General features: G+C 36.1%; 1 protein-coding gene across 3 annotated transcripts in view; it reads left to right on the top strand.

The window, feature by feature from the left end:
- Positions 1–27,196, top strand: part of WDR44 (WD repeat domain 44) — a 77,184-nt gene that overhangs the window by 4,969 nt on the left and 45,019 nt on the right. For all 3 annotated transcript variants that reach the window (XM_021712286.1, XM_021712285.1, XM_008057946.2), the window contains exon 2: positions 21,739–21,772. In XM_021712286.1, coding sequence (XP_021567961.1) covers positions 21,739–21,772 — 34 coding nt within the window. The remainder of the gene's footprint in view (positions 1–21,738; positions 21,773–27,196) is intronic.

Here is a 27,196-nt window from a genome sequence, read left to right as displayed (position 1 = left end):
ATTTAGATGTGCACATAGGGTGAATTAAATAGACCTTTCTGTAAGAGAATAATAACCTGTAAGAAATACCTCAAAGAATAAAGTAATAAAAATTGTGGGTACTTTATGATGCCCTGCTGATATTTAACTTGAATTGATAATTAACCTGTCTCTCTCATTTCTGTGCAGAGCTAAGCCCATTTCTATAACTTTTCACAAGGTCTGTTCTCCTGTCATTGTTGGATATTATTCAGCTAACCAGCTAATTTTTACTTGGGTGCTTTTCTTTCTCTTCAGAGTGGAACTCTATTCTCTTACTTCAAACTGAGCAGTCTTTGTGTTAGTCTGTCATCACATGATTCAAAATTGAGGAAAAAGCACCTAAGACATAGTGTGGGCCTCATACCTGACGGCAACTCCAGTGTTTTTCCCCAGTCAGTATACAAATTTATCTTGGTTACTATAGCAACCCATCTATCGGTTATTCTAGCTTTTTTGCCTTCTCTCAGATACTAGGATTACCATATAATCAGGTTCTGCTAAAGCGTTTCATGTCTTAGCATTTTATTACCAGCTGCAGCTGTCTGGCATTTCACAATTTGGCATTCCATCAGAGCCAGTTGCTTTTAAATCCACAAAATCTTTTTGTCTCCAAACCTTTTTAAACATATAGAATTTAACAAAAACATGTTTAGGCAGCAATTTCCTCATACAAATTGTCTCAGTTCCAATGCTAATCATTGCCTTGACGATTGAATGCATTGCATCACTGGCATCTAGTGGCTATCCCTTTGTAATACCAAGTAGGATAGATTTTCAGATCAAAGGTGACCATTTAGGAAATATATTTGCAAATGTGGTTTTAGATTCAGTATCATCACAGACTAGCTAAAGTGACAAAAAGCATCTTGATTCGTCAGTAACTACCAAATTAATAACCTGGCTTTTAATAAAAATGATTTCCACAGGTTGTAGAATGTTTGACCTATTCATTACTTCTTTTTTTAAGAGTCAGGGTCTTGCTGTGTCGCTCAGGCTGGAGTGCAGTGGCAGGATCACAGCTCACTGCAACCTCGAATTCCTGAGCTCTAGGGATCCTCCAACCTCAGCCTCCTGAGTAACTGGGACTATGAGTATGTACCACCATGCCCAGCAAATTTTTTTTTTTTTTTTTGTAGAGTCGGTTCTCACTATGTTACCCAGGCTGGTCTGGAACTCTTAGCCTCCCAAAGTGCTGGGGTTACAGGTGTGAGCCATTATGTCCAGCTGACATACGTTCGTATAACTAAAATAGTTTTAAATTATAAATAATTTACTTGTCTTACTAAGAATAAGGATATTGAAATATTTAGAACATATAAGCTATTCTTATTAATGTTTATTTTTGATACTCATGCTTAATATCACATGGTATCGTAATAACTTCTAAATATGCACAATTTGAACATTTTATTTATTTATTTTAAAGATATGGAGTACAATTCAGGATTAGGTATACAAGTGGTCATTGTACAGGTAAAGTTTGGGCCTCCCTTTGGTCCCCACTTCACCTGGCTTGGGATCAGTTACCCTTATGAGTATACACAATTAATCTCGGGTTAACTGGAGATGGTTAATCTTTCAATGACTCAACCAATATTGGTATCCATTTTCATACATAACAATAACAAGTCTTTTTTATTTTTAAATTTTTGTTTTTTAATTTTTTAATTTAATTTAATTTATTTTTTGAGTTGGAGTCTCACTCTGTTGCCCAGACTGGAGTGCAGTGGCCGCTCCCGGCCACCGCAGCCTCGACCTGCTGGGCTCCAGCGATCCTTCCACCTCAGCCTTCCGAGTAACTGGAACTACAGGCTTGCGCTACCACGCCTGGCTAATTTTTGATTTCTTGTAGAGATGAGGTCTTGCCAAGTTTCCCAGGCGGATCTTGAACCCGCGGGCTCAGGCAATCCACTCATCTCAGCCTCGCAAAGGCGCGGGATTACAGGCTGAGCCACTGAGCCCGGCTTAATTTTTTTATTTTAAAGATGTGGGGTACAATACAAAGTTAGGTCTATTAGTGGTCACCATGCAGGTAAAGTTTGGACCTCTCCTTGGTCCCCACTTTGCTTGGCTTAAGGTTGGGTACCTTTATTAATGTTATATGCTCTCCCCCTCCCCTGGTAGTGTCCCACTACTGCCAATCTCTTTCTTGCAGTATTATGATAAATTATCAGGGTCCGCTTATGAGTGAATGCACGTAGTACTCAGATCTTTGTTTCTGTGATGGATCACTGCGTATTAGAGACTCTAAATCCCCAAGTTGCTGCAAAGTCCATAGTTTTGTTTTTCTTTATAGCTGCATAATATCCCATTGTGTATGTGTACCACATTTTCTTTATCCAGACCACTTTGAGGGCAGCATGGTTGGTTCCACGTTTTTCCTATTGTGAATAGTGCTGCAATAAACATGCGTGTGCAGGTATCTTTTTTATAGACTGATTTGAGTTCCTCTGGATATATTCCCAGAAGGGGGATTGCTGGGTCACATAGAAGGTCTATTTTTTAGATCTTTTAAGAATCACCACACTGTATTTCACAGAGGTTGTAGTTTGCACTCCCACCAACAGTATAGAAGCATTTCCTTTTTCCCCGCATCCTCTCCAGCATCTGTTGTTTTTTGAGTTAACAATAACAAGTCTTTCTTTTTAAAAATCAGAGTAGAATTTCACTTTTGAAATACTATGTGTAGTTTTCGAAAAGTATTTATCTTTCTAAATCAGAAGATTATTGTAGTAAGCTTGTAAATGTGTGTGGTTTTTTTTTTTTTTTTTTGGCAGTGAAATGATTAAATTAAGTCTTCCTGGCTTGAATTTTTGCTTAAGTCATGATTTGAATGGTTTCATTTTAAGATTAGTATATCTTCTCCAAAACTGCAGTTACATTCTGATAATGCCCCAAGGAGAAATATTAATTGCACAAATAGACTTAATAGCACTGTTATTTTCTTCAAAGAGCCCTGATCCTTAAACATTTTAAAGGAGGGATCAATTTAACAAAATTGAAGATGAAGCGTAAGATTTTTGAAAACTTCTGATGGAAGACGTTGAGTAATTTTCCAGTAGACAGCCTGTACAGAACAAGTCATACCTGCATAAAACCTACTTGACCACTACTAATGGTAATAGACTATTCCAGTACAAAACTCATTGAACCATAAGCACTCTTATGAACCACAGATCAAAGTTTCTAGAGAGCCAATAAATATGTAGTGCAATCTCATTTTCTCAGAAGCAGGCACCCTGGTTACTAAGCAGACTCGAGAAAGGGAAGGAATATTCTAACATTGCTCTTGAACTGGTAAGAATAGCTGTGTATGAACTTAATATCCATAGTCCTCTTTTAAATCTGTCCCTGAAAGTCTTTATTTAAATTGAGAGACCGAGGGAATCATCTTTCTGGTTATTAGCAGTACTATTAACAGAGATTTTTTTAAACATCTATTAAAAAATATGCTTTATCTAGCATTATCAAACTGAAATAGCAGATTTCTCTCAGCCATTTCCACCCCTTTCACTGTCAGCTTTCTCCTTCTTACCGTACCCAATGTTATTGACATAGAGATTTTCTGGCATAGCAGCCTCTTGTTCCTTACAACTGAGAAGGGTCCATGATGGAAGAAATATAAAGGGTGGGGACTTTGGGAAGGAGTAAGGGGAAAATTAGGTAAATTGGATATAGTAGATGAGTTGTTACATGGGATTGTTTATTGCCATGGGTGAGGCTTGGTCACTGGATTAGTGAAAGCTAGGTGAACAGAATGAATAGGTAGAATAAAACTAGTACTTTTGTGAGTGAAAATGAGTAGGTTTGTTGGTATTTTTGCAATGGGTATTTTATCTTTATTGGAATGGCTTAAGGGGTTAAGGTTAATAGCTAAGACCGTCCTTTTTCCTTTAAGTGAACTTTACTTATTCCTATTTAAGTGAACTTTAAGTGAACTTTTTATTCCTATTATGCCCCACATCATAGCTCTTAGCTGTTGGCTTTTAACTTTTGCCTTATTTCCCAGAGTAGAGAGATGTCCACAGTTGATGTGTAGCAGCAGCAGAAAGTTTAGGTAGGGATAGGAGTGATGAGTAGGCGTTCTGTGGTGTCTCCTTCTCTTCACAATTTCTTCTACTTTTGAACTTCCTGGTTCTCTCCAATTTCCATCCAGTCGCCTTCAGCCACACACACTTAATAGTTCCTATAAGAGAAGGGAGGTAAGGGAGGGGGCTGAGACAGGGAGAGTGGTTTGGATTTATGGAAACTTTGTAAAGGGGATATCATGTGCTCAGTAAATATTAAACGTTAACAGTGAAGCCTTCTCAAGAGACTGAGGCAGGGGGATTCCTTGAGCCCAGGAGGTTGAGGTTACAGTTAGCTATGATCATACCACTGCACTCCAGTCTGGGCAGTAGAACAGTGGAGAAATACCTTGTCTCTCAAAAAAAAAAAAAAAACCAAAAAACAAAAACAGTGAAGCTTTGGGAGATATTTCCAATTATCTTGCACTCATATCAATTCTTGGCTACCAACTTTTTTCAGGGATGAATACGTTCACAATAAGAAAGAAGTATAGTCCCACATGTTGTTACATGCAAAGAATGATAATGCCATAGTGGCAACTAATGTTGGGCATTTGTTTTCAAAGTTCTTATTATCCTGCAGTTCTGTGAGTTAGGACATTTTTGTGAGTTAGGTAGGAAAACTATTGGCAGCTCAATGTGGATGAGGCACAGCCTTCAAGAGGTGAAACTTCACTAACTTGCGGTAACTAGGTGAATGGTTTTGAATGAAGATGTAAAACATTAGGTGTCTCAGTACTTTTCTTTTTCTGAACTATATTTTTGATGTTATATTTTAAATATGAATTATTAGAATAACTCTTCTACCATTTGGGTATGTATACCTTACTGTTTATAACTATAAAAAGCAGTAGTCTCATGCTCTTCATTTTAAACTTTGACATAATTGATTATGGTATGGTAACTAGGTCAGAAAATGACCTTGTTACTGAAAGAGCTGGGATCCCAGACACTGTTCACTGCATTTCAAAGGGTATGGTCTTTGTTCCTAAGGGAAACCCCCTCAGGATGTGAGCCATTGCTGATTTGAGCTTTAGTCCCATGTCAGAAAGTCTTAATCCCAGATTTTTTTGCTGTAATTGTTTTATGGATTATTGTTGTCAGTTGTTTAGTTAGGCTACAGTACTGTGGTTTTTTGTTTTTCAATTTAAGTATAGCTCTGATTCATATTTTTGGCCACAAGCCACTAACTAGCACAGTGTTTCTTTTTATTTTTCCTTCCCTTTCAACGTGTTTTCTAGCAGTCACAATGAGTGTATGTGGTAGTTAACATTTTCCGTGTAATAAAATCCCCATTGGCTATCATACTAATGGGAAAACACATTAATACTACATAATTAGAAAAAAATTATCAGTAACTACTATTTAAGATGTAAATAAGATTGAATCATCTTTTTTATAATAAATAATAAAGGGCTTAAACTTGGCCTTCAGGATGTTTTATGTAGGTAAGCATTCTATTAATAGGTAATTTAAGATTTTTCTAGAGTATTTATCAAGTTCTTGATACATATTTCATAAAGGAATGCAGAAGTAGAAATTCAAGTGTAGAACGAAGAAATATATTCAAGTGTAAACATAGAAATTGAATGTATAAAATAAAGTGCTTAATAATAAATCTAACTAAAATTTGTTTGGTTTTATATTATTCATGATATTGAGGGAGAATATGAATAATTAAAAGCTACTAGTTACACCAGAATCTCAGTTCAGTAATTAGTTTACAATTTCCTTTCCCATCAAACCTTTTATCAGAGATAATAACAAGGTTTTCTTTAATTTTAAAAAAATGGTGTGGTTTGAGTTTTGTTCTGCTCATCTTTGGTGATGAACACTGAACTCAGAAGAGGAAAAGCAAAGAAGTTTGAAGTCTGAAGAATCAACTCACTGATAATAGAATTGATCAATTTAAATTTTTTAAAAGAGGGATTGTGACAAGTGCTTTAGAGTGCTAGTTTTTATTTAGAAGTTACTGGCATTTACTTAAGATAAATACCTCCAGGTATGGTGGCTTATGCCTGTAATCCCACTGATTACAGTTCAAGACCAGCCTCTGCAACATGGTGAGACCTCATCTCTACCAAAACAAACAAACAAACAAACAAACAAACAAACATTAGCTAGGGGTGATGGCACACACCTGTAGTCCCAGCTACTTGGAGGCTGAAGTAGGAGCATCTCCTGAGCCTAGGAGTTTGAGGCTGCAATGAGCCATGATTGTGCTGCCACTGCACTCCACCTTGGGAGACAGTGAGACCTTGTCTCAAAAAAAAAAAAAAAAAAATTAGTACTTTGTTGAATGTTTTAGATAACTTACAAAATCATATTAGCACATTAGCTTGATAAAGCTTCTGTAATACAACCTGTAGCCTAACATCTTGTTTTTTTACTCTTTTAAAAGTAAGTAACAAAGTGATTCAGCATGATTGCATTAGGTATTGATTTTTCCAGGTAGGCATAAATTTAGTTCTATGTTTCTGTCTTGATTTTACTAACAATTAAGTCATTAATAGGTATGACTTTTATTCTAACTACTTTGACAAATTGGAGCATTGTAATATAGCTGCCTTACCCTGGAGTTATTGTTTTGATGTAGTTATTTATTGAATTGTTCTAAACATATAGAGTAGAATGTTTTTAATTTAGAAGTCTTGAGTAGGCGCAGGGAAATGATGTTTTTTGTTATTTTGTCAGTAAATATATTATCAAGCTGTTCTTTTAGGAATATGGCATACAACTATATTACATAAATCATTTTTGAAAAGTAAAGTTGTAATTTTAGACAAGATTTAGTTATTTGAAGGTCTACTTAAAGTTTATAATTACTCTACATGTGAACAAATTTATATTTCACAACAGTTTCTTTCTTTCTTTTTGAGTTGGGATCTTACTCTGTCTCCCAGGCTGGAGGGCAGTGGCATGATCACATCTCACCACAGCCTCTATCTCCTGGGCTCAGGCAATTCTCACCCACCTAATTTTTAGTTTTTTTTTTTTTTTTTTTTTTTGTCGAGAACAGGTCTTACTGTGTTTGGGCTGGGCTGGTCTGGAACCCATGGGCTTCAGCAATCCTCTCACCTTGGCCTCCCAAAGTGCTGGGATTACAGGTATGAGCTACTGCGCTTGGCCCAGTTTCTTTTGATTTCATTAAATCATTTAGAAATATTGCCACAAAACCCTTCAAAAAATATAGAGCCATTATTCCAAGTTTTCTCACTATTTCTATTAATATTGATAAAGTAATTAGGAATTTTTAGATATAGTCTTCTTTTAGGCTTTCATAGTTTTAAAACTTAAATGTCCTTTCAAAGGATAATAGAAGTAGTAATTCACATCTTGAAGGTTCAGCTAATTCCCTGTTACATAATTGTTACAACAATATTCTCAGCTTTTGGTTAATATTGTTAATAAACCCATATTATCTTGTATCTAGGAAAATTTGAGTGATTTCTGTTTTCTGCTGCCTAGTAAAAACTTGACATTTGAGAATGTACTAGGAAAATCAGACTAATTTGTGATTACCTAGCACTTATTTTTTCCTGTGCTTTTAGACTCTTCAGTTTTAGTTGAGATCGTCACTTTTGGTAGTAGCCAACTTAAAATAGGACTATGACAGTGGGAGTAATACTGTCACAAATTTGAGTTTGAAAGGTCAGCAGGTAATTTTTCTCTAAGATGCCATTTCTTCAATTTAAGTAGTGCTGTTTTTAAGTTGAAGGTGCTTCTTGACTTCCTAGCCTTCTATGGGGGTTTTCACGTTTAGCATAGAATTACATAACACTTTCCACAAGAATATATAATTAATACAATCAATATATACATTTCAACTCAGTATACAGTACTGCATACCAAATTTTTAAAGGTGTGCACTTAGAGGAAGATTTTTTAAAAAGCAAAACAGTCTCTTGTTCTCTAAATTTGAACTTTTTTTTAATTTTTGGTTCAACTTGAGGTTGGTTGGGTGGTTTTCATTTTTGCTTTATGCTTCTTTTTTGTTGTTGTTTCCCTGCCTGGCCTGGGGTGGGGGATGGGGATTCTTGGTAAGTATTTTCTGAGCACCAGACATCTTCTGATTCCCTGTTTAGACTTAGCACTTTAGTGTTGGTCTTAGTTTGCTATCAGATCTTACTGTTTCAGGTTGCTGGGCTTCAGAAATCAAAACCCTTTAATTAGCTGCTTATTTTAATGACTGGCTAAGGCCTTATCTGTGCTCATATCCTGTTCACCTCAAGGACCTTAGAGTTCCAACGCCTTCTTTGTATAGGCAAGCTGTTCTTTGCTCTGCTTGATTCAGTTTCTTGAAGCACTGCTTAAGCTTGTTTTTTATATTTTCCTTATGGCAAAGGAAGAGAGAGAGAAAAAAATCAAGCTGTCGGGTAATTCCCCATTAAACTTTTTGTAGTCACTTTCCTGTAAGAAAAATGTTTCCCAAGCAACCAGCTTTATTCCAGCTGACTCACTCTGTACTCCCTCCTTCCATGTTGTCGCTCCTTTTTACCTCTTTAGGAGTCTTTACAAATTTTACAACCTGACAAGAGGCTTCTTCAGAGCCAACCACCTTTTTTCCTCTGAGCCAAAAAAAAAAAAATGTCTTCTTACTGACAGAAAAAGAAAAGACCTTGTTCATCTGTTATTCTGTGTGTTTTGGTATATTCTTTTCTTTGAGTGTAATGAGAAGTCTAGAAAATGGGGATGAGATTGCTCTTATATTTTATTTTTGTACTTTAGGAGGTGGTTCTTTGAGTTCCTAGTTTTTTAGTTGAATATGAAGCAGGTGGCAAATGTAGGTTTAATTTGCACATTGATTCCTCCCAGTTTCCAGACCGATTTGTGTGTTTGTTTTCAGATAACCCTCAGGTAAGGAGTAGAGAAACACCAAGCCCAAGAGGCAGAAGGATCTGTATATAGCTAATGGCTGAGAAACTAGCCGTAGGATGGCTTATGGGCTCTGACTCTTTGAAGCAACAGAAATTCGAAGTTGTTTTGTTTTTGTTTTTTTTTAAGTAGACTTAAACACTTATACCATGATTTTAAATCTTGATTGCCTTAAGGCCTTAGTGCATGACTGTTGCAGATCTGAGTTTAAGATGGAAAAGGTGATCCAGTAATTGCCTTTGAGAAGAAAATACCGGTGGAAGATCTGAAAACCCAAGCTGGATTCCTACTGTAGTCAGCCCTATCAGTAGCTGATTTCAAAATGTGGGTTTTGACGTAAGCCAGGCACGACAGCGCGACTAGCTTCTATTTGGGGAATCTAATCTATATGGGTTCTTAATACACCCTTGTATCGATTGTCATTCAAATCTTGGAGCTATTAGTGCCTCAGGTTGTAGGAGGATGTTGAGATTATACATTGACAGAATTGAGAAGCACATTCTGCTTCATATTGCAGAAGGTATTTGATTGATATAGAAATAATATAACTGGAATATTTGTAATATTCTTTTTATAAAGTGAGGAAAGTGTCCTAAAGTGACTTTGTATATGTAGTAACTGAATCCCTTTTTTAATGACAACATAGTTCTAATTGATATTTATTTAGATAGTTGTTTGTTTGCGTTTATTTGACCTATATAGATTAACCTCGTTTTGAACATGCTGACTGAGGACAGTTTCATATCAATATCTTTATAAATAATTTATATATCTAGAGATTTTATCAATGGATTTACAGTATCCATCTTATTTTGGGGGGGACAGTCTAGGCCAAAATAATAAAGCTGGTGATACACCTTCCTGTTCTTCACTGAGCGTTTTTGATAAATGTGTATAATACCATATACATGGTATTTGTATTTGAGCATATACAATGAATGCACTGTCTGGAAGAGCTCTGAATGAAAACACATATGCAAATTTTTCCCTGTTCAGTGAACACTATTGAATACGTAGATGAATATTTATGCAATGACATTGGCCATGCAATTCCTCTTGTTTTGTTCCTTTATCACATACTAACAGATCATAGGATTAATTGCCCATCTAATTAATGTGGGGGTAGAGTACAGTTGCTGGATAAAGTACAGGACATTCAGTTAAATTCCAATTTCAGATAAGCATACTAAAAATATATTTGTTGTTTATCTGAAATTGGAATTTAACTGGGTGTCCTATATTTTTAGTTGCTAAATCTGGCAATCCTAGGTTGGGGAGAAACAGGAGAATAGTAGATATAGGCACAGTTAGATATTACATACAATTTACAATGACAAGAGTAGCCTTTACTCTGACAGGAATACTAAGTTGCTTTTTGTTTTGTTTTGTTTTTTTAGTTCAATGCTGTTTATTTTAGTGTCCAACGCCTTTTTATTTGGAAGTGTATTAGTGAAAACAAAGCTTAAAAATAAAACAATAATACACTGTTTACGGACACGCATGTATGATGAAAACTGTATGCAAAGTTTAAGTGTATATACTTCTAAAATAAATCCAAAATCCAAAAAGTAAGGACAAGAGGCATTCACCAGCTTCCTAAAGATCATATCAAGTAATTAATAGATTCTAGAATGATTGCTTATCTGCTGTAATATATCTAAAATAATTAAACTCTTTGGTTTATGAAAATATCATTTTTATTACTTGATCTCTGCAGTGGTGAAGCTTGAGTTTTGTCTTTACTTGGGAAGATTACTAAGTGTTAAGATGTACTATATGCCAAGTTAAAGGAAAGAAAAAAACAGCTCAAGCATGTGTAAAACTTGATTAAATCAAATGACCTGAAAATGTTAGGGTTCCTAGAACAAAAGTCACAGAGAGCTCTGGTCTCCTTGATTAACTTTTAAAAATTAGATTTCCAACTTCTCCCATGTGAGAACAGTTAAGACAGTCTATAATAACCATCAGTAAGCAGAAAAATTCATCTTTAGCGGATGCCAGTTTAGAGCATTTAGCTGAAGGTTTTGTGTACATTTGTTTAACGCTTTAAAGCACTTCTTCTCTGGAGACTTCTATAATTTTCTACTGTAAAAGTAGCTAAAAGGGCTATTCCAGGAAACTTATCCAAATACATCCCCTTCCCCCTCTTAAACACATGCTTAGGCACCCCTCCTCTGTGCTTCCAGGATATCATGTGCTTGTTTTGTCTCTTATTGCCCCATTGTATTGAAATTATCTGTTTGTGTATTTGCCTCAACCTACCAGATTGTGACCTCTCTTGAAGGCTGGGTCTTTTTCATCTTTCTTTATTTTTAAATGCCTAGCAGTGCCTGGTACAGGGTAGACAACTAACAAGGATTTGTTGACTGAATGAAGGGACCTGAGGGCTCAACTAGTTCAGCTCCTTCATTTTACAGTCAGGTAAACTGAGGAGTAGAGAAACTGTGGCTTTGGAAATAGAAGCAAGGGACCCTAGAGGTGGTCTGTTCCAGCTTTTGCAATATCCCTGTTAAGATATCATTCAGGCCGGGCTCGGTGGCTCAGTTTGTAATCCCAGCACTTTTGGGAGGCCGAGGCGAGTGGATTGCCTGAGCCTGTGGGTTTGAGACCAACCCAGGCAACTTGGCGAGACCTCGTCTTTACAAAACTTAGCGAGGCATGGTACTGTGCACCTGTAGTTCGGCTACTTGGAAGACTGAGGTGGAAGAATCACCAGAGCCCAGCATTTCTGCGCTGGGGTGGCCGTGAGTGTGCCACTGCACTCCAGCTTGTGTGACGACGTGAGACTCCAACTCAAAGAAAAAAAGATATAATTCAATTTCTGCTTGAATGCTTTATCCAGGAAGCAGCTGGTTCCTGTTTCTAAACTCCAGTTGTTATTAAGTTCATTAGGTTGAACAAAAAAAGCCTACCCCATTGTAACTTCTACTCTTAATCCTAGTTCTGCTATATGGTGCTTCAGACATTTGAAGACAACTACTTTTCTTCCTTATCTTCTCCAGGTTAGCCAACCTTAGTTCTTCATATCATTCCACTCAGTTTCTAGAACATTTACCAAATTGGTTTCTCTCTTTCAGACACGTTCTATTTCAACAGTGTTCCTTTTAGAATGTATCTCAAATAGTGTACAGTGTTTTTATGTGTGCTCTTATCAGTGAGAAATAGAGTAGAATGTACCACTCGAGTTGCTCTGGATGTGATAGTTCTGTCATTTCAACCGAAGAGCACATTAGCTCTTTGGAAGTCATATGAAAGTCTTTATAGTCTGTCTGAACAATCAACAAAAATGCCTATATATCTTCACATGATTTGCTGTTAAGCCATGTCTCCCCCATCATGCATTTTACATTTATCCCTACTACATTTAATTCTGTTAATATTTGATCCATTGTTCTAGCTTGTTGAAATATTTTTGGATCTTGTCAGCCAGTTTATTTACCTATCCCTCCCAAATTTGTGTCATCAACAAATTTGGTAGTTATGCCATCAGTGTCCTCCTCCAAGGTCTCCAAGGTCCTTCTCCAAGATCCTCTTGACATAAGAACGTCAAGTGATAGAAAATTTAGTCCTTAAATACAGATTTTTTAATATACAGTATTCCCTTTATATTCTAGGCCGGTAACCATTTTTAAAAAAGGAAATTAAGTAAATTTTGCATGATTGGCTGAATGTTTGCTAACTCTTAATGAACATCTTTCTCCCCTGCCTAGGGCCCTTGGACCCTTTAACAATGTGTTTAGGAAGTTTGGTTGGTATTGACGTCAAGTTAATCTGTCTATAGTTTGTGGCATCTACCTGCTTTCCAGTGTTAACTATTAGTGTTTTCCTTACAGAATCCTCTTCCACTTTCCCTGAGTCTTCAAAGATTTTCGATGGGAATTGAGCTCTAAAAATTCTCAGATACATTGGGGTATAATTTGTCTGGGACAGTAAAACTTAACTCATTTAGAAGAGTTAGGCACTTTTATCTCCTTGAATGCTTTGGGTTTCAATTTCCTCATTCTGTAATTTGTTTTTCCCTTTCTTGTTTGACTATCAGTTATCTTAACTGGAAAAAAAATTGAGACAGCCTTTTATATTATAATAATGTATATTTATCCACATATAAGCAGCCTGCAATTTCTTTTTGATGTGCTTGTTCTGAGTATAAATTAAAGAAAATCTTTGCCTCTGGTATTTTTAAAAAGCTTAGCACATTCTTAAGTGCCAACATTTCTGATACTGTTCTTACAGGTTTTTGCAATATTCCTTGGATATGTGCCTATTCTGTCCTTCCAATCTCTCCTGCATGTTTTCCTTTAAAATATTTCTTATGACTTGACACAACGGAGATGCAATCAACAAAATTCGGACCATGAGAATTTCTACAGGATGAGCAACCTACTTTCTTCAACTTACGAATTGTAAGAAATAAGAGATTGAAGGGGAACCTACTGCTTTATAAACTGATTGCCATGTATGGACTTTGATTGAAATGAACCAACTTTTAAAAATTGAGGCAGTCTGGGAAATCTGAATTGTATATAATAACACATTATATATGATATATATTTGGATCTTGTCAGCCAGTATACCTGTCCCTCCCAACTTTGTGTCATCTGCAAATTTGGTAGATATTCCCATGCCATCAGTGTCCTCTAAGACATTAGTAAGAACATCAAGTCGGTTAGAAAATTAAGTGCTTAAATCCAGGGTATGATATATAGTATATACAATAACATATACTGTAATAATAAGGAATTGTTAAACTTTATGATGGTGTTAAAGTATCATCATAACTTTATGATGATAGTTTTGTTTTAAAGAGAAATCTGTATCCTTTTTAGATGAATACTGAAATGTTTATGGTTAAAAATGAAATCATTTCTGGGATTTGCTTCAAAATAATCTGGCAGGGGAGTGGAGGGAGGAGTATTGATATCATGAACATAATCAACATGTTATATATGTGGGTTCATAATATTATTCTCTCAATTTTGTATAAGTTTGAAATATTCACAAGTAAATGTTGGAAAAGCCCCCCTGAAATATTTTTATTGTCACACAGATTATTACTGGCAGATTCAGGACTAAAACTTGTTCTTTTATTGTGTAGCTAATGTTATAGTTTTTCTACTAACAGATTGATGTCATGTTGTCCTTTTAGTCTCTGGGACCCCCAGGCTTTCCCTGGGAAATTTGTGGTGGTACTTCTAGATAAATCAAGGCCTTAATAAAAGGCCACAGTTTCATCTGACTGAATACCTATGTGAAACCTTGAAAGGACATTAGCACTACTAGAATAAATAGGCTGCATTGGATTACTGGAACCAGGATAGAAACTTGGGTCTTAGTCCTCACTAGATCTTAGCATAAGCTCTAAGATGGCAAGGACCATGTTTGTTTTGTTTACTACTTTATACTCAGTGTCTAGCAACCTGCCTGGTAAGTGGAAACAATAGGTAAATGTTGAATTAAGGGGTTAATTTAAACTGATTTAGTTTCATTTTTCTCACATGTAAAATGAGATAGTTGGTCTAAATGATTCTTTTTTTTTTGAGTTGGAGTCTCACTCTGTTGCCCAGACTGGACCTCGACCTGCTGGGCTCTGGTGATCCTTCTGCCTCAGCCTTCCAAGTAGCCAGAATTACAGGCATGCGCTACCACACCCGGCTGATTTTTTTATTTATTGTAGAGATGAGGTCTCGCTACCCAGGCGGGTCTCGAACCTGCGGGCTCAGGCAATCCACTCAGAGTACCTCAGCCTCCCAAAGGCGCGGGATTACAGGCTGAGCCACCGAGCCCGGCCTAAATGATTCTTAAGATTTTATTAAACACTAAAAATTCATTCTTTTGACTGATTTTTTGAAAATCCTTTTAGTATTTTGAAAAATATTACTGTAAATTTCTTTTACACCAAGTAACATCAGTAGGTAATATGATCACTGTGAACAACTGTGTTTGAAAAACCATAGTTGTTATGTTGCATTCAAATCTCTTAAAAATATATATATTTTTTCTGTTAGATAGATTTTTGTTTCTATGAAGTATGTGAATACTGTTCTTAACATACTGAATTAGAGACTCAGGTTTAGGAAGTTCCAAAGTGGAGCAATCTAAGAGAGTTAATGAAATGCTGCTTTGCTTATATATTGGTACCTTTTGCTGGAATTGTTGAATGCAGCACTATTATAGTACTATTATGTCAGAGTTTATAAAGGATTTGACATTTTGCTTCCTATGGAAAATCAGTAGGTAACTTTTGGGTTAAGTTGCAGTTATTGTCATCAGATCCATATCCCAGTGACTAGGCACTTTTTCTGGGGAGTAATGACCTTATTATTTGTATGAAATTTTGCCACAGGTATCTAAATATAATATAAAGGTTATCAGTAGATCAGGTCAGAGTTTATAAAAGAAAAATAATTCCTTTACTATCCTGCAAAATCACCACCACAATGTTTTGACCCCAAAAGCACAGACGAAAAAAACAAAAATAGACTGATGGGATTGTATCCAACTAAAAAGCTTCTGCACAGCAAAGGAAACAATTAACAGTGAAGAGACAGCCAATAGATTGTAAGAAAATATTTGTAAGCCATAATCTGATAAGAGGTTAATATTCAAGTATATATTCCATTGTGGTATATACACACAGTGGAATACTGTTCAGCCTTTAAAATAAAAAAAATACGCGGGTTCAAGACCCGCCTGGGCAACTTGGTGAGACCTCATCTCTACAATAAATCAAAAATTATCTGGGCGTGGTAGCACACGCCTGTAGTTCCAGCTATTTGGAAGGCTGACAGGGAAGGATCACCGGAGCCCAGCAGGTTGACACTGTACTGGCCATGAGTATGCCACCGCACTCCAGCCTGGGTAATGGAGTGAGACTCCAACTCAAAAAAAAAAAAGAAGGAAATCCTATCATTTGTGACACCATGGATGAATCTAGAGGGCGTTATGTTAAATGAAATTAACCAGACACAAAAAGACAACTACTGCATGATCTTACTTATATGTAGAATCTAAAAACATTGATCTCATAGAAGCATAGAGTAGAGTGGGGGTTGCCAGGGACTAGGGAAGGGAAGGGCGCAGCTGGGAAATGGGGAGATACTGGTCAAATACAGAGATTTAGTTAGATAGGAGGATACATTCTGGAGATCTATTGCTCAGCATAGTAACTATATAATTAATAATGATGTATATTTCAAAATGGCTGAGAGTAAATTTTGAATATTCTCACCACAAAAAAATGATCAGTATGTGAGGTGAAGAATGTATTAATTAGCTTAACTTAATCATTTTCACAATGCATTCATATATCAAAACATCTCATTGTATCCCGTAAATATATATAATTATTATTTACAATTTAAAAATAATTTTAAGATTTTCTTTGTAATTAGTATTAAATATGTTAGAAGTTTTTTGTCTTGGTTTGCTTTTGCTATTAGGTGAGCAAAGTAGCTTAGTTCTTTAAAGTTATGTTGTTCAACTTTGTAAGAAGCGTATTTGTTATTTAAATAAGACTGTTAATCAGATATTTAAATGCATCAAGAATACTTGATTTAAAGAATACCTTATGATGAAACATTCTGAAATGAAAGAAGAACTTTTGAAGCACTCATTTTGCTTTGTTAGATTTTCTTTAAAATGGGGTATACCACCAATACTTAAATATGTCTACATGTAGCTTCAGGGTTTTCTGAAAGATTTTCTACTTGTGTGGGGTATAATAAAGTCATTTTATATAGACATTTGGACTTTTTCTGGGAAAAATTACTGACCTTAATATGTAAAAAGAAGAAATCTATTTTGCCTTATTTAGTATCTACAACATATTTTGAGGAAATATTTTTCTAGTTAACTAGATGTAGTAGAGTATTACTGTACATTTCTGGGTGTGTGTTTGGAAGATTATGTCAGCATTTTATATACTATGTCTCCAATTTAAGGGAAATTAGAGGATATAAAATGTAGATCATTAGTTATGGTATAAATTATATATTTACTCCTGAAAATATATATTTATATACATTTATCATTTATATATTTATATATCTTCATTATTTATATATATTTAAGGGGCCTTAAGATAAAACTTCCTAAAATTACATGAACTCCAAAACCCTTGCTTAAGATCATTCAGCTAGTTGGTGGGAGAGCCAAGAGTAGAATTTAATTTTTGTGACATCTATCACCCATTTTTCTCTTCCATTCCCAAACTTGAACATGAATAGTTGTATTCTTTCGGCACATAAACACTGAAATAGTCTAATGTTATTATCTCTACTTTAAAATTTGAGACCGAGTTACAGAGAAGAGTTAAGTTGTCCAAGGATACCAAAGACTAGTAACACCTCTTCTTTGGTAATGACAATTCTCAGATACAGCTGAAAACAAGAACTAAGCACTTAAAAAGCCTCTGAGCAGTTCAGGGTTTTTTTGTTTGTTTTTAAAAATGCACCGCAAAGTCCAAACTAAGGTTATGTATATAAAGTTTCTTGGGGAGACCCTAGAATCCTTAGATTCTTCCTTTACCATACAATTCCATTAAAAAAAAATCAAGTTCCCAGCTCAATGCAAATTAAGAGCAAGAATTAGACGGGAGGTGGGAAGAAAGCTTTTAAATGCAGGCACATGGCCAACTGTAAAAAGTGACCACTTAAAGTGGGGAAGGAAATACAAAACCATAAAACACAGGCATTCCAAGCATAGTAACTTAAGGTCCTTTAGTGTGAAGGCAAATAAATCCTCTACAATTTAGGGTCCCAGAGGGCATTATTGTATTAAAATATAGTATTTGAGCATGATAATTAAGGAAGAAAGGGAAAATTGTGTATGTATCCTTTAAGAGTGTATTTTCAAGGGAATGATTACCAAAACTGCAAGGCTTAGCCAACTGATATACTTACTTACAAGCTGCTTTTGAATTTTAAATTAAAAAATAGTTAAAATATTGTCAAGTTTGGCACTTAGAGAAAAGCTTCATCTCTCTGGAAATTTTACACATTGTACATTTAATTATTTCATTCCCTGGCAGTGCCAAGGCAATTAAGTGTTCATTGTAGTTGTTAAGGCAGGGCAGGATTCAGAGCCTTTTGACTTAATCAGTTTAGTACAACTCAAGAAGCAGCACTAATTGCCTTTACTCTGGTGCTCATACACACCACCAGTTACAGTATTTTCATAACCATTGTCTTTTAAGACCTTACTCAGAGAGGAGGCAATATCGCAAAGTGGTTGAGAGAATGAGTGCTGGAGTCAGACTCCCTAGGGTCACATTCTGGTCCTACTGTTTACTAGCTGCAATTTAAGTGATCTAATTTGACCCAAACCTCAGTTTTTTGTTCTGTAAACATTGGAAAGTAATATAACTACCTATTTAATAGCCTAATAGGAAGGTTGTGAGGACCAAAAAAGTTAAAACATGTGTTAGCACAGTTTTTGGCACATGCTTAATAAATGATGGCCATTGTCTTATTATTAACGTGGTCCCTATTAGGAAAGCTTTGTGTGGTAATACTAAATAATGATTTACTGCATCTTATAGTGAAATGAGTTGTTCTTTTTTCATCTTGTCCCATGATGCAAAGCATTTTAACTAACTTTGCAAATAACAAATATGCTTTCACCTTTTAGGCACTAATGTTCTATAAATGGATAAAAAGATTTATCACAAAAGAATTAAAGTGTTACAGACTACCCTCTTAAAGGCAATTTGGGGCTTAATAGATTGGAAGAAGCTATAGCAGTTTGAAATGTTTTACTTCCTACCAAGACCTTAACAACTTTGTAACATTTAAAATATGTTTCAAACATGAGTGTTTTTTATGACTAGTTTTTTGTTTAATCATGTCACCCAGTTGAAAGCAGAATCCCATTTTAATCACCAGCTCAATATAATCTGGCTTTTTTTTTTCATGTTCCCTGTTGTTAAGTTGGCTGGAGCTTGACAGGCTGCAGGGAACCTTTTCTGTGTTCCAGAAATTGGTCTCAGGCTCCGCACTACTGACAGACTGCCAAAGCGCCTTTGAGAAATTTGGAGCAATTCAAAACTTCTGAAGAAACTACTGCTTATCATGTGTGCCCCATGTTACTCTCTCTCCACCCTCATAGCAGTCCTATGAAGTAGATGGTTTCACCCCCTTTTACAGAGGATGAGATTGAGACTTGGAGAAATTGAATGATTAAATGATTTGATCACACATAGGAGAGATGAATGGTAGAAACAATATTCAAGCAAGGTTCATCTACTTAAAAACCTGTTTTTACTATATTATTTTATTTTTCAAAAGGAAATAATAAATTACTCTGTATAGTTTGTACACAGTTACATGTAGAGGCCCACCAGAATCAATCAGGAATATTTCCATGTATGTCAACAATTAGTCAATAACTTTCATCCTGTGAATCAACAGACAAAGTACTATTTTTGGAACTAGTGATAGAAAAGAGATAAGTGTGGCTTCCTATTCTTTTTCATTGGCAGACAACTAAAAAACCTGATTAGATTTCTCAAGGTGTGAGTCGTGGGAAAGGCCAATTTTTTTCTTTCTCTACCTCATATGGGGCTTAATTTTTTAAAGAATTTTATTTGCTCTTGCCTTTATGCCTCTGCTTCAGATGATTGACATTCAGAATTTGTACCACATAAATTTGAGCCCCTCCAAGGTTTTTTGTTATTACTTTTTAATTTTTTTCTTGTTTTGATTGTACTTGTGTTATCTAAGACATCTGTTTGTGTGGAATCTTCTTTCTCTTTTTGGGGGTTGGAATAACCTTGGTCCTAATCAACTCTGGATAAACAGAATTTTGCTACATAGTAGTGCAGGTTTTTCAAGGGAGCCAAATAACTGATGATATAGAGGTTTTCATTGCTGAAAATTGTTCTTTGTTAACACAAATATGTATCGACCTGACAATGCAGTTAAATGGGCACTGTTTTATGAAACCTCCTTTTTTATTTTGTAAACAAACTTTAAACCCCCCTTCAACCTAGAATTGTGTCTAATTCATCTATGTATCTCATCCTGGTGCATATTGGGTATTCCACAAATGTCTATTCAATAAAGGCATTGATTTTTTTTTGTTATGCAAAAGTAATTTTTTAAAAATCGAATTAAGTTTTGATTAGAGGTTAAGGATTCCTATATGAATGTCATTATCCAGTTTGGCATATAAAAAACATGGTAGTAGGACTTGATGCTTCTCTAGGTTCTGCCCCTAAATATAACTTTGAGGAAAAGTCACAATCTCTTGGGATCTCAGTTTCTTTAGCTATGAAAAGAGGCTATGTGATTAGATGGTCTTGAAGGTACCTGTCAACCCAGAGTTGTATCATCTGTGATTATTGCATTTTACCAAAAAAAATTAGGAATGTCATATTATTTATTTTTTTGAGACAGGATCTCACTCTCGCCTGGACTGGAGTGTGGTGGCGCCATCGTAGCTCACTGCTGCCTCCATCTGCTGGGCTCAAGTGATGCTCCCACCTCAGCTTCCCAAGTGGCTGGAACTACAGGTGCACACCTCCACACTAGACTAATTTTTTTTTTTTAATTTTTGAGATGAGGTCTCCTTATGTTGCCCAGACTGGTCTTGAATTGCTGACCTCAAAGGATCCCCCTGTCTTGGCTGGAATTCCAAAATACTGGAATTACAAGTGTGAGTAACCATGCCTGGCCTTATTATTTAAAACTGCTTCTTACTGCATAACCCTGACATATAATAAGTGGTTATGAGGGTGTCTTTCTCCTTTCTTTTTTGAAGCAGATATCACACTGTTCATATTTGGAAAAAAAAATGTGAGGAAGGGGGGAAAATAATTGGTGAAAAGTTACTTTTTAGGCCAGGTACAGAGACTCATGCCTATAATCCTAGCACTGTGGGAGGCCAAGGTGGGAGAATGACTTGAAACCAGGAGTTTGAGAACGGTCTGGGCAACATAGAGAGACATTGTCTCTACAAAAAAGTTAACTGGGCTACTTGGGAAGCTGAGGCAGGAAGATCCCTTGAGCATAGGAGTTTGAAGCTATAGTGAGCCATGCTTGTACCTGCACTCTAGCCTGAGCAACAGAGTGAGACTCTATCTTAAAAAAGAAAAAAAAAGTTACTCTTAAAAATTATTATACCCAAAGTAGACTATGGTTAAAAATAGAGTTTTGCTTTAGTAGAAAAATTAGCTGAGAACAAAAATTGGTATTTCTTTAGAAGCAGTGTAAATGTCAAATGCATATAAAAATTTTCATCTACACTAGAAATCAAAGAAGCGCAAATTAAAACAACAGTGAGATGTACTTTTGCCTATCAGATAGGTAAAAATATTAAAACAATTATTTTTGGCAGGAGTATTAATAAACAGGCATTCATACATAGAATAGTGAGGGTGTAAATTGGTACAACTGTTGTTGTTGGCAATTTGAAAGTTTCTCCAAAAAAAGTTTTCTCAAAATTCTGGAAAATTTTGTATACTTTTGACCTGCAATCTCATGTCTGGAGAAATTTATTTTAAGGGCATTTATATGGAGGTACACAAATTTTTACTTACAAGGATGTTTATTATAGTATTATATGTCGTATATATATACTCAGATCTCTAGGTGGTAAGTACGAATCACTTTAATTTTCTCTGCTTTTTATGTTTTCCACATCTTCTATATGAACATTGGACTTTTCAATCACAAAACATGTACACATTTTTTTTAAATGTGAGCTAGTCTGTAATAAGTGTATAGAAGTACTTCTCACCTCCTCTATTCAACACTTCCTTACTTTTATTTCTGAACAGGTCACCAGGAAAAGTTGGGCTTTCAACATCGAATGTAAGTTGTGCTTTCTGAAAGTTATGTTTTTAGAAATCATGTATACATTTTATTCATGTTTTTAATGTAATCATTTTTTACTTTTGCTTTATTTTACTCAATAATGTTGTTACATCCTACTTGGTATAAATAGATATTCTATAAATATCTAACTATTATGCTGTAAGGAAGGAACTATAAGTATTTTTTAGATTTTCACTGATTTTTATTTGGTTTATAATATATAGAATAAAAGAAGACTGTACTGTGTGTGTGTGTGTGTGTGTGTGTGTGTGTGTGTGTGTGTGTGTATTTTGAATTGAAAAAGTAATACTTGCATGGTGAAAATGTGGAATAACCAAAACACATGTATACTTCTTGTGAACATATGTATTGGTACCATCACTATATATAAAATCAATCCCAGTCTTATATTCAAGCAGAGGAGTTTAATATTGAGACATTTTGCCATGGAGAGCCATTTTAAGTAGAAGAATATAATCAAACGGAGTTATTTACATCAGGTAGAGTATATATATTGTATGTTTGTGTGTGTGTATATACAAATGTGTATGTAATATTGATCATGCTGTATTTTTTTCTCAGTCCCAATATACCTCGTTTCTATTTATACATGCTGGATACTGATCTCTTTGATAAATTGTGATATATTTATGTGGCGTATTCTACAGCAGTGGAAATGAATGAATTAGTTATACACAATAACATGGATGAATTTCAGCACCAGAGTGTTCAGTAGAGGAGAAGAGATAGAAAAAATACATACAGTGAGTCCATTTATATTAAGTTCAAAATCATTCCAAATTAAAGTATATATTGTTTAGAGATAGGTCATTTAGAGTTACAAGCATGGTAAAACTGTAAAGAATGGTGAGGGAATGATAAACACAAAATTTAGGATATCCATCATCTCTGAGGGGGAGAGAATGTAATGGAAATGGAAGATACACAAGAGACTTGAAAGCTAATGATAATAATGTTCTTTTTCTTAAACTGAGTGCTTAGAAATATTATATCATAATTCTTTTTCTTTTTTTTTTTTTTGAGTCAGAGTCTCACTCTGTTGCCCAGGCTGGAGTGCAGTGGCATGCTCATGGCCACCCCAGCGTCAACCTGCTGGGCTCAGGTGATCATTCTGCCTCAGCCTTCCAAGTAGCTGGAACTACAGGCGCATGCTACCACATCTGGCTACTTTTTTGAGATATTATAGAGACAATGTCTCACCAAGTTGCCCAGGCTGGTCTCAAACCCTTGGACTCAGGCAGTCCTCTCGTCTCGGCCTCCCAAAGTACTGGGATTACAGATTGACCTACCGTGCCTGGCCTATATCATAATTATTTATTCCTTGTATTTTATAAAAAATATTTTATATTTACTCAGTATTTAATAAAAACAGTCTTTAAAAATAACACATGTGCATGGTTGAAATTAGCTCAAGACAAAAGGTATATGGTTGAAAATATAGCTTTCTCCCCATGGCTTTTTTTTCTCCCCATTCCTTATCCCCTACCTCCTAGTCTCCATATCCAGAGGCAGTTTTTGTTTATGCACACAAGTTTTAAAAGCTACTCAGATCTAAGATATTTTTAGGTTATCACAAATAGGTTTTCAGAATTTACTTCATCCCAGTAATTCTAGATTGTCTTCAACTTGAATAAAATTAGATAACAAGTATATATATATTTAGGAAATAAATATGAAGTTGGATATTGTTCCTTTTTTACTTTTTCTTTTGAAATAATTACAGATTCATAGGAAGCTTTGAAGGTAGTACAGAGAGATCCTGTGTATCCTTCACCCAGTTTTCCCAGAAGTTATATCTTAATTATAGTACAATATCAAAACCAAGAATTCAACATTGGTACAATGTGAGTGTATAGCTCTAGATCAATTTATCTCATGTGTATATTTGTATAACTGTAGTCACAATCAAGATGCAGAACTATTTCATCATCACAAAGATCTACCTTGTGCTACCCCTTTATAGTCACACCCACCAGCTCTCCCACATCATCCCTAAATCTGTTCACCATCTCTATAATTTTGTTATTTGGGAATGTTCTATAAATGGAATCATATAGGCTGGGCATGGTGGCTTACACCTGTAATCCCAGCACTTTGCAAGGCTGAGGTGGGAAAATTGCTTGAGCCCAGGAATTCAAGACCAGCATGGGCAACATAGTGCGCCCTCATCTCTACAAAAAAATTGAAAAATTAGCCAAGCATGGTGGCACCCACCTTTCGTCTCATCTACTCAGGAAGCTAAGGCTGAAAAATCGCCTGAACCCAGGAGGTTAAGGCTGCCGTGAGCCATGATCATGCCACTGCACTCCAGCCTGAATGACAGAGTGATACCCCGACCCCCCCCACTCAAAAATTGGAATTATATAGTATGTGACCTTTGGGGATTGACTGAAAGAATTGAGACCCATCCAAGTTGTTGCATGTATCTAACACAGTTTGTTTATTTTTATTGCTGACTAGTATCCTATGGTAAGAATGTACTGAGGCTATTGAGTACAATTATTAATAACTATTCTTTTGATATCTTAAGCAGTACAAAGAAGAGACATGTATACAAAGGGATGATACATGAGGTCTTGATGTTTGTAAAATGGAAGGCATGTTAAGTGCCACAAGGAGTTTGGACAAACAAGAGGAAGATAGAGTAGATATGATAGAACTGTTACCTGGAATAGCAGGGAAAAGTTTCAGGAAAGAGGTAGAACTTGTGCTGGGCTTTGAAAATTGGGAGAGGTTTGCATAGGTAGATAGAGAAAAATTGGAAAAGTATTGTATGCTAGGACATAGCATGAACTAGTTAACATGCAAAGACATGGGATTTGCTGGGAGCATTAAAGACTAGTGTGGCAAGTTTAAACGTTTCAGTGGTAGAATGTTGGAAAAGTAAATCGAGGCCAAATTAGGATGAGCCTTGAATGTCGTTATACTATATATACATACATGGAAACATCACATTATACCTCATTATACCTATCAATATGTACATTTGTTATGTGTTAATTATAACTTTTAGCATTTAAATTAAGTAATTTTTCAAAAGAACTCTGGCTTTTAAATTTTTAAAGCAAAACATTTTAAGAAGTCATTTTTATATGTCTTACAGCTGTGCTGCCCAAGATTTTTTGTTCGAGAATTAAGACAATTAGTAGAAGAAAGTTTGGAGGAAAGAGACTTAAGTGCAGAGAAAGCTTTTAGAGGCAGTTAAAATGTTAAAAAAAAAAAAACCTAAATTTTTAAAAGAGGCAGTTAGAATGTTAAGACATGAGATTCCAACAAAGGGAATAACATTGAAAAGAATGGATGGGTGGATATGACAGCTACTTAAGAGTTCCCTTTTTAAAAAAAAATTCTATTGACAAAAATAGTGGAAGTCACATTTTAAAAAAATTTTAAAATTTCACTTTAGTCACTGTTAATAGCTTCCCCTCCCTCACTACTAAAAACTAGAAGTTACTTGGATTTTTCTGTAATTTATGTTTGTAGCTTAAGGTTCTTTAGTAGATAATAAGATTTCTGTGGATGTAGATCACTTTTATACAAATGCTTTGTTGTGTGCTTGTTAAAATTAGCAAGTTCAGCTGGGCTCGGTGGCTCAGCCTGTAATCCCATGACTTTGGGAAGCTGAGGTGAGTGGATTGCCTGAGCCCGCGGGTTCGAGACCCACCTGGGCGGCGAGACCTCATCTCTACAATAAATAAAAAAATCAGCCGAGCATGGTAGCGCGCGCCTGTAATTCTGGCTATTTGGAAGGCTGAGGCGGAAGGATCGCCAGAGCCCAGCAGGTCGAGGCTGCGGTGGCCGGGAGTGGCCACTGCACTCCAGTCTGGGCGACAGAGTGAGACTCCAACTTAAAAAAAAAAATTAGTAAGTTCAAATCTTATAACCACATACTGTAAAAGCAGCAATATTGTATCCAACACAGTTTGATGTAACTGTTATGTGAATTGCTAAAAAATGCATAATCTGCCGTATCTTGTCAGGAAGCACTTTTTTGATGCTGTGATAGGTAGGAGTTAGAGAAGTGGCCTGATAGTGGGGAAACTGGGAATTTGTAAGTATTGGTAAGTACTGCACTTTAGTAATGGGGCAGCACATAGCCAGAAGTAGGTTATAAATAAGGACTGTCTCAAGTATAGCTAAGTTGGTGTTGGTTGTCTATAGGCATATGCTTGGCTTCCATTGTTTTCTTTCCAAAGCCTGATTAAGATATTAGAAGAAGGACATGGACCTTAGATATCACTGGGAAAGAATCATAGTTGACTGTATATACTAAATCAGGTTTTATTAAAAAATCTAACTTCTCTGAAGATCAGGTCCTCTGATAGGTGCCATATCACTCCTTTAAACTTGTAACTAGACCAGGCATGGTGGCTCATGCCTGTAATCTCCGCACTTTAGGAGGTGGAGGTGGGAGGATTGCTTGAGCCCAGGAGTTAAAGACCAGCCTGGGCAATAAAGTGAGACCTCATCTCCAAAGAAAAATCAAAAAATTAGCCTGGTGTGATGGTACACACCTGTAGTCCCAGCTACTCAGGAGGCTGAGGTGGAAGGATCACCTGAGTCCAGGAGGTGGAGGCTGCAGTGAGCCATGATTGTACCACGGCACTCCAATCTGAATGACAGAGTGAGATGCCGGCTCAACAACAAAACTTATGACTTAATAGCAGATTACCTTACAGGAGTTGCTGTCTTTTTATTTTATTTTATTTTTTTGAATTGGAGTCTCACTCTGTCGCCCAGGCTGGAGTGGAGTGGCATGCTCATGGCCACCCCAGCATCAACCTGCAGGGCTCAGGTGATCCTTCTGCCTCAACCTTCCAAGTAGCTGGAACTACAGGTGTGCCCTACCACACCCTGCTAATTTTTTTATTTATTGTAAAGGTGAGGTCTCACCAAGTTGCCCAGGCTGGTCGCGGGCCCTTGGGCTCAGGCAATCCTCTCTCCTTGACCTCCCAAAGTGCTGGGATTACAGGCTTGAGCGACCGCGCCCAGCCAAGAGTTGCTATCTTTTTTTTTTTAAACATATTTTTTATTTTAAAATTGTGGGGTACAGTTAAGGGTCAGGTATACAAATATGCATCCTTCTGGCACCCTTGTTGATAAGGGGTTCCCCCCGTCCCCAGACAGATATTGACTACCGTTAATCCCACCACCCTTGCCCTCCCTGTCCCCCCACCATAGATTACCACCACTTTCGATCCTTTTCTTATAGTATTACGATAGATGTTCAGGGGCCACTTATGAGTGAGAACATGTGATACTCAGATCTTTGTTGCTGTGAAAGATCACTCAGTATTATAGACTAATTCCACCCAGGTTGCTGCGAAATTCATGATTTTGTACTTTTTTATGGCTGCGTAGTATTCCATCGTGTATATGTACCACATTTTTTTAATCCAG

This window comes from Carlito syrichta, unplaced genomic scaffold, assembly GCF_000164805.1.
Source record: "Carlito syrichta isolate Samal-C Ts95f unplaced genomic scaffold, Tarsius_syrichta-2.0.1 Scaffold303164, whole genome shotgun sequence".
Taxonomy (NCBI): Eukaryota; Metazoa; Chordata; class Mammalia; order Primates; family Tarsiidae; genus Carlito; species Carlito syrichta.
Note: the sequence above shows the minus strand (reverse complement) of the source record. Positions and strands in the feature narration are given on the sequence as shown.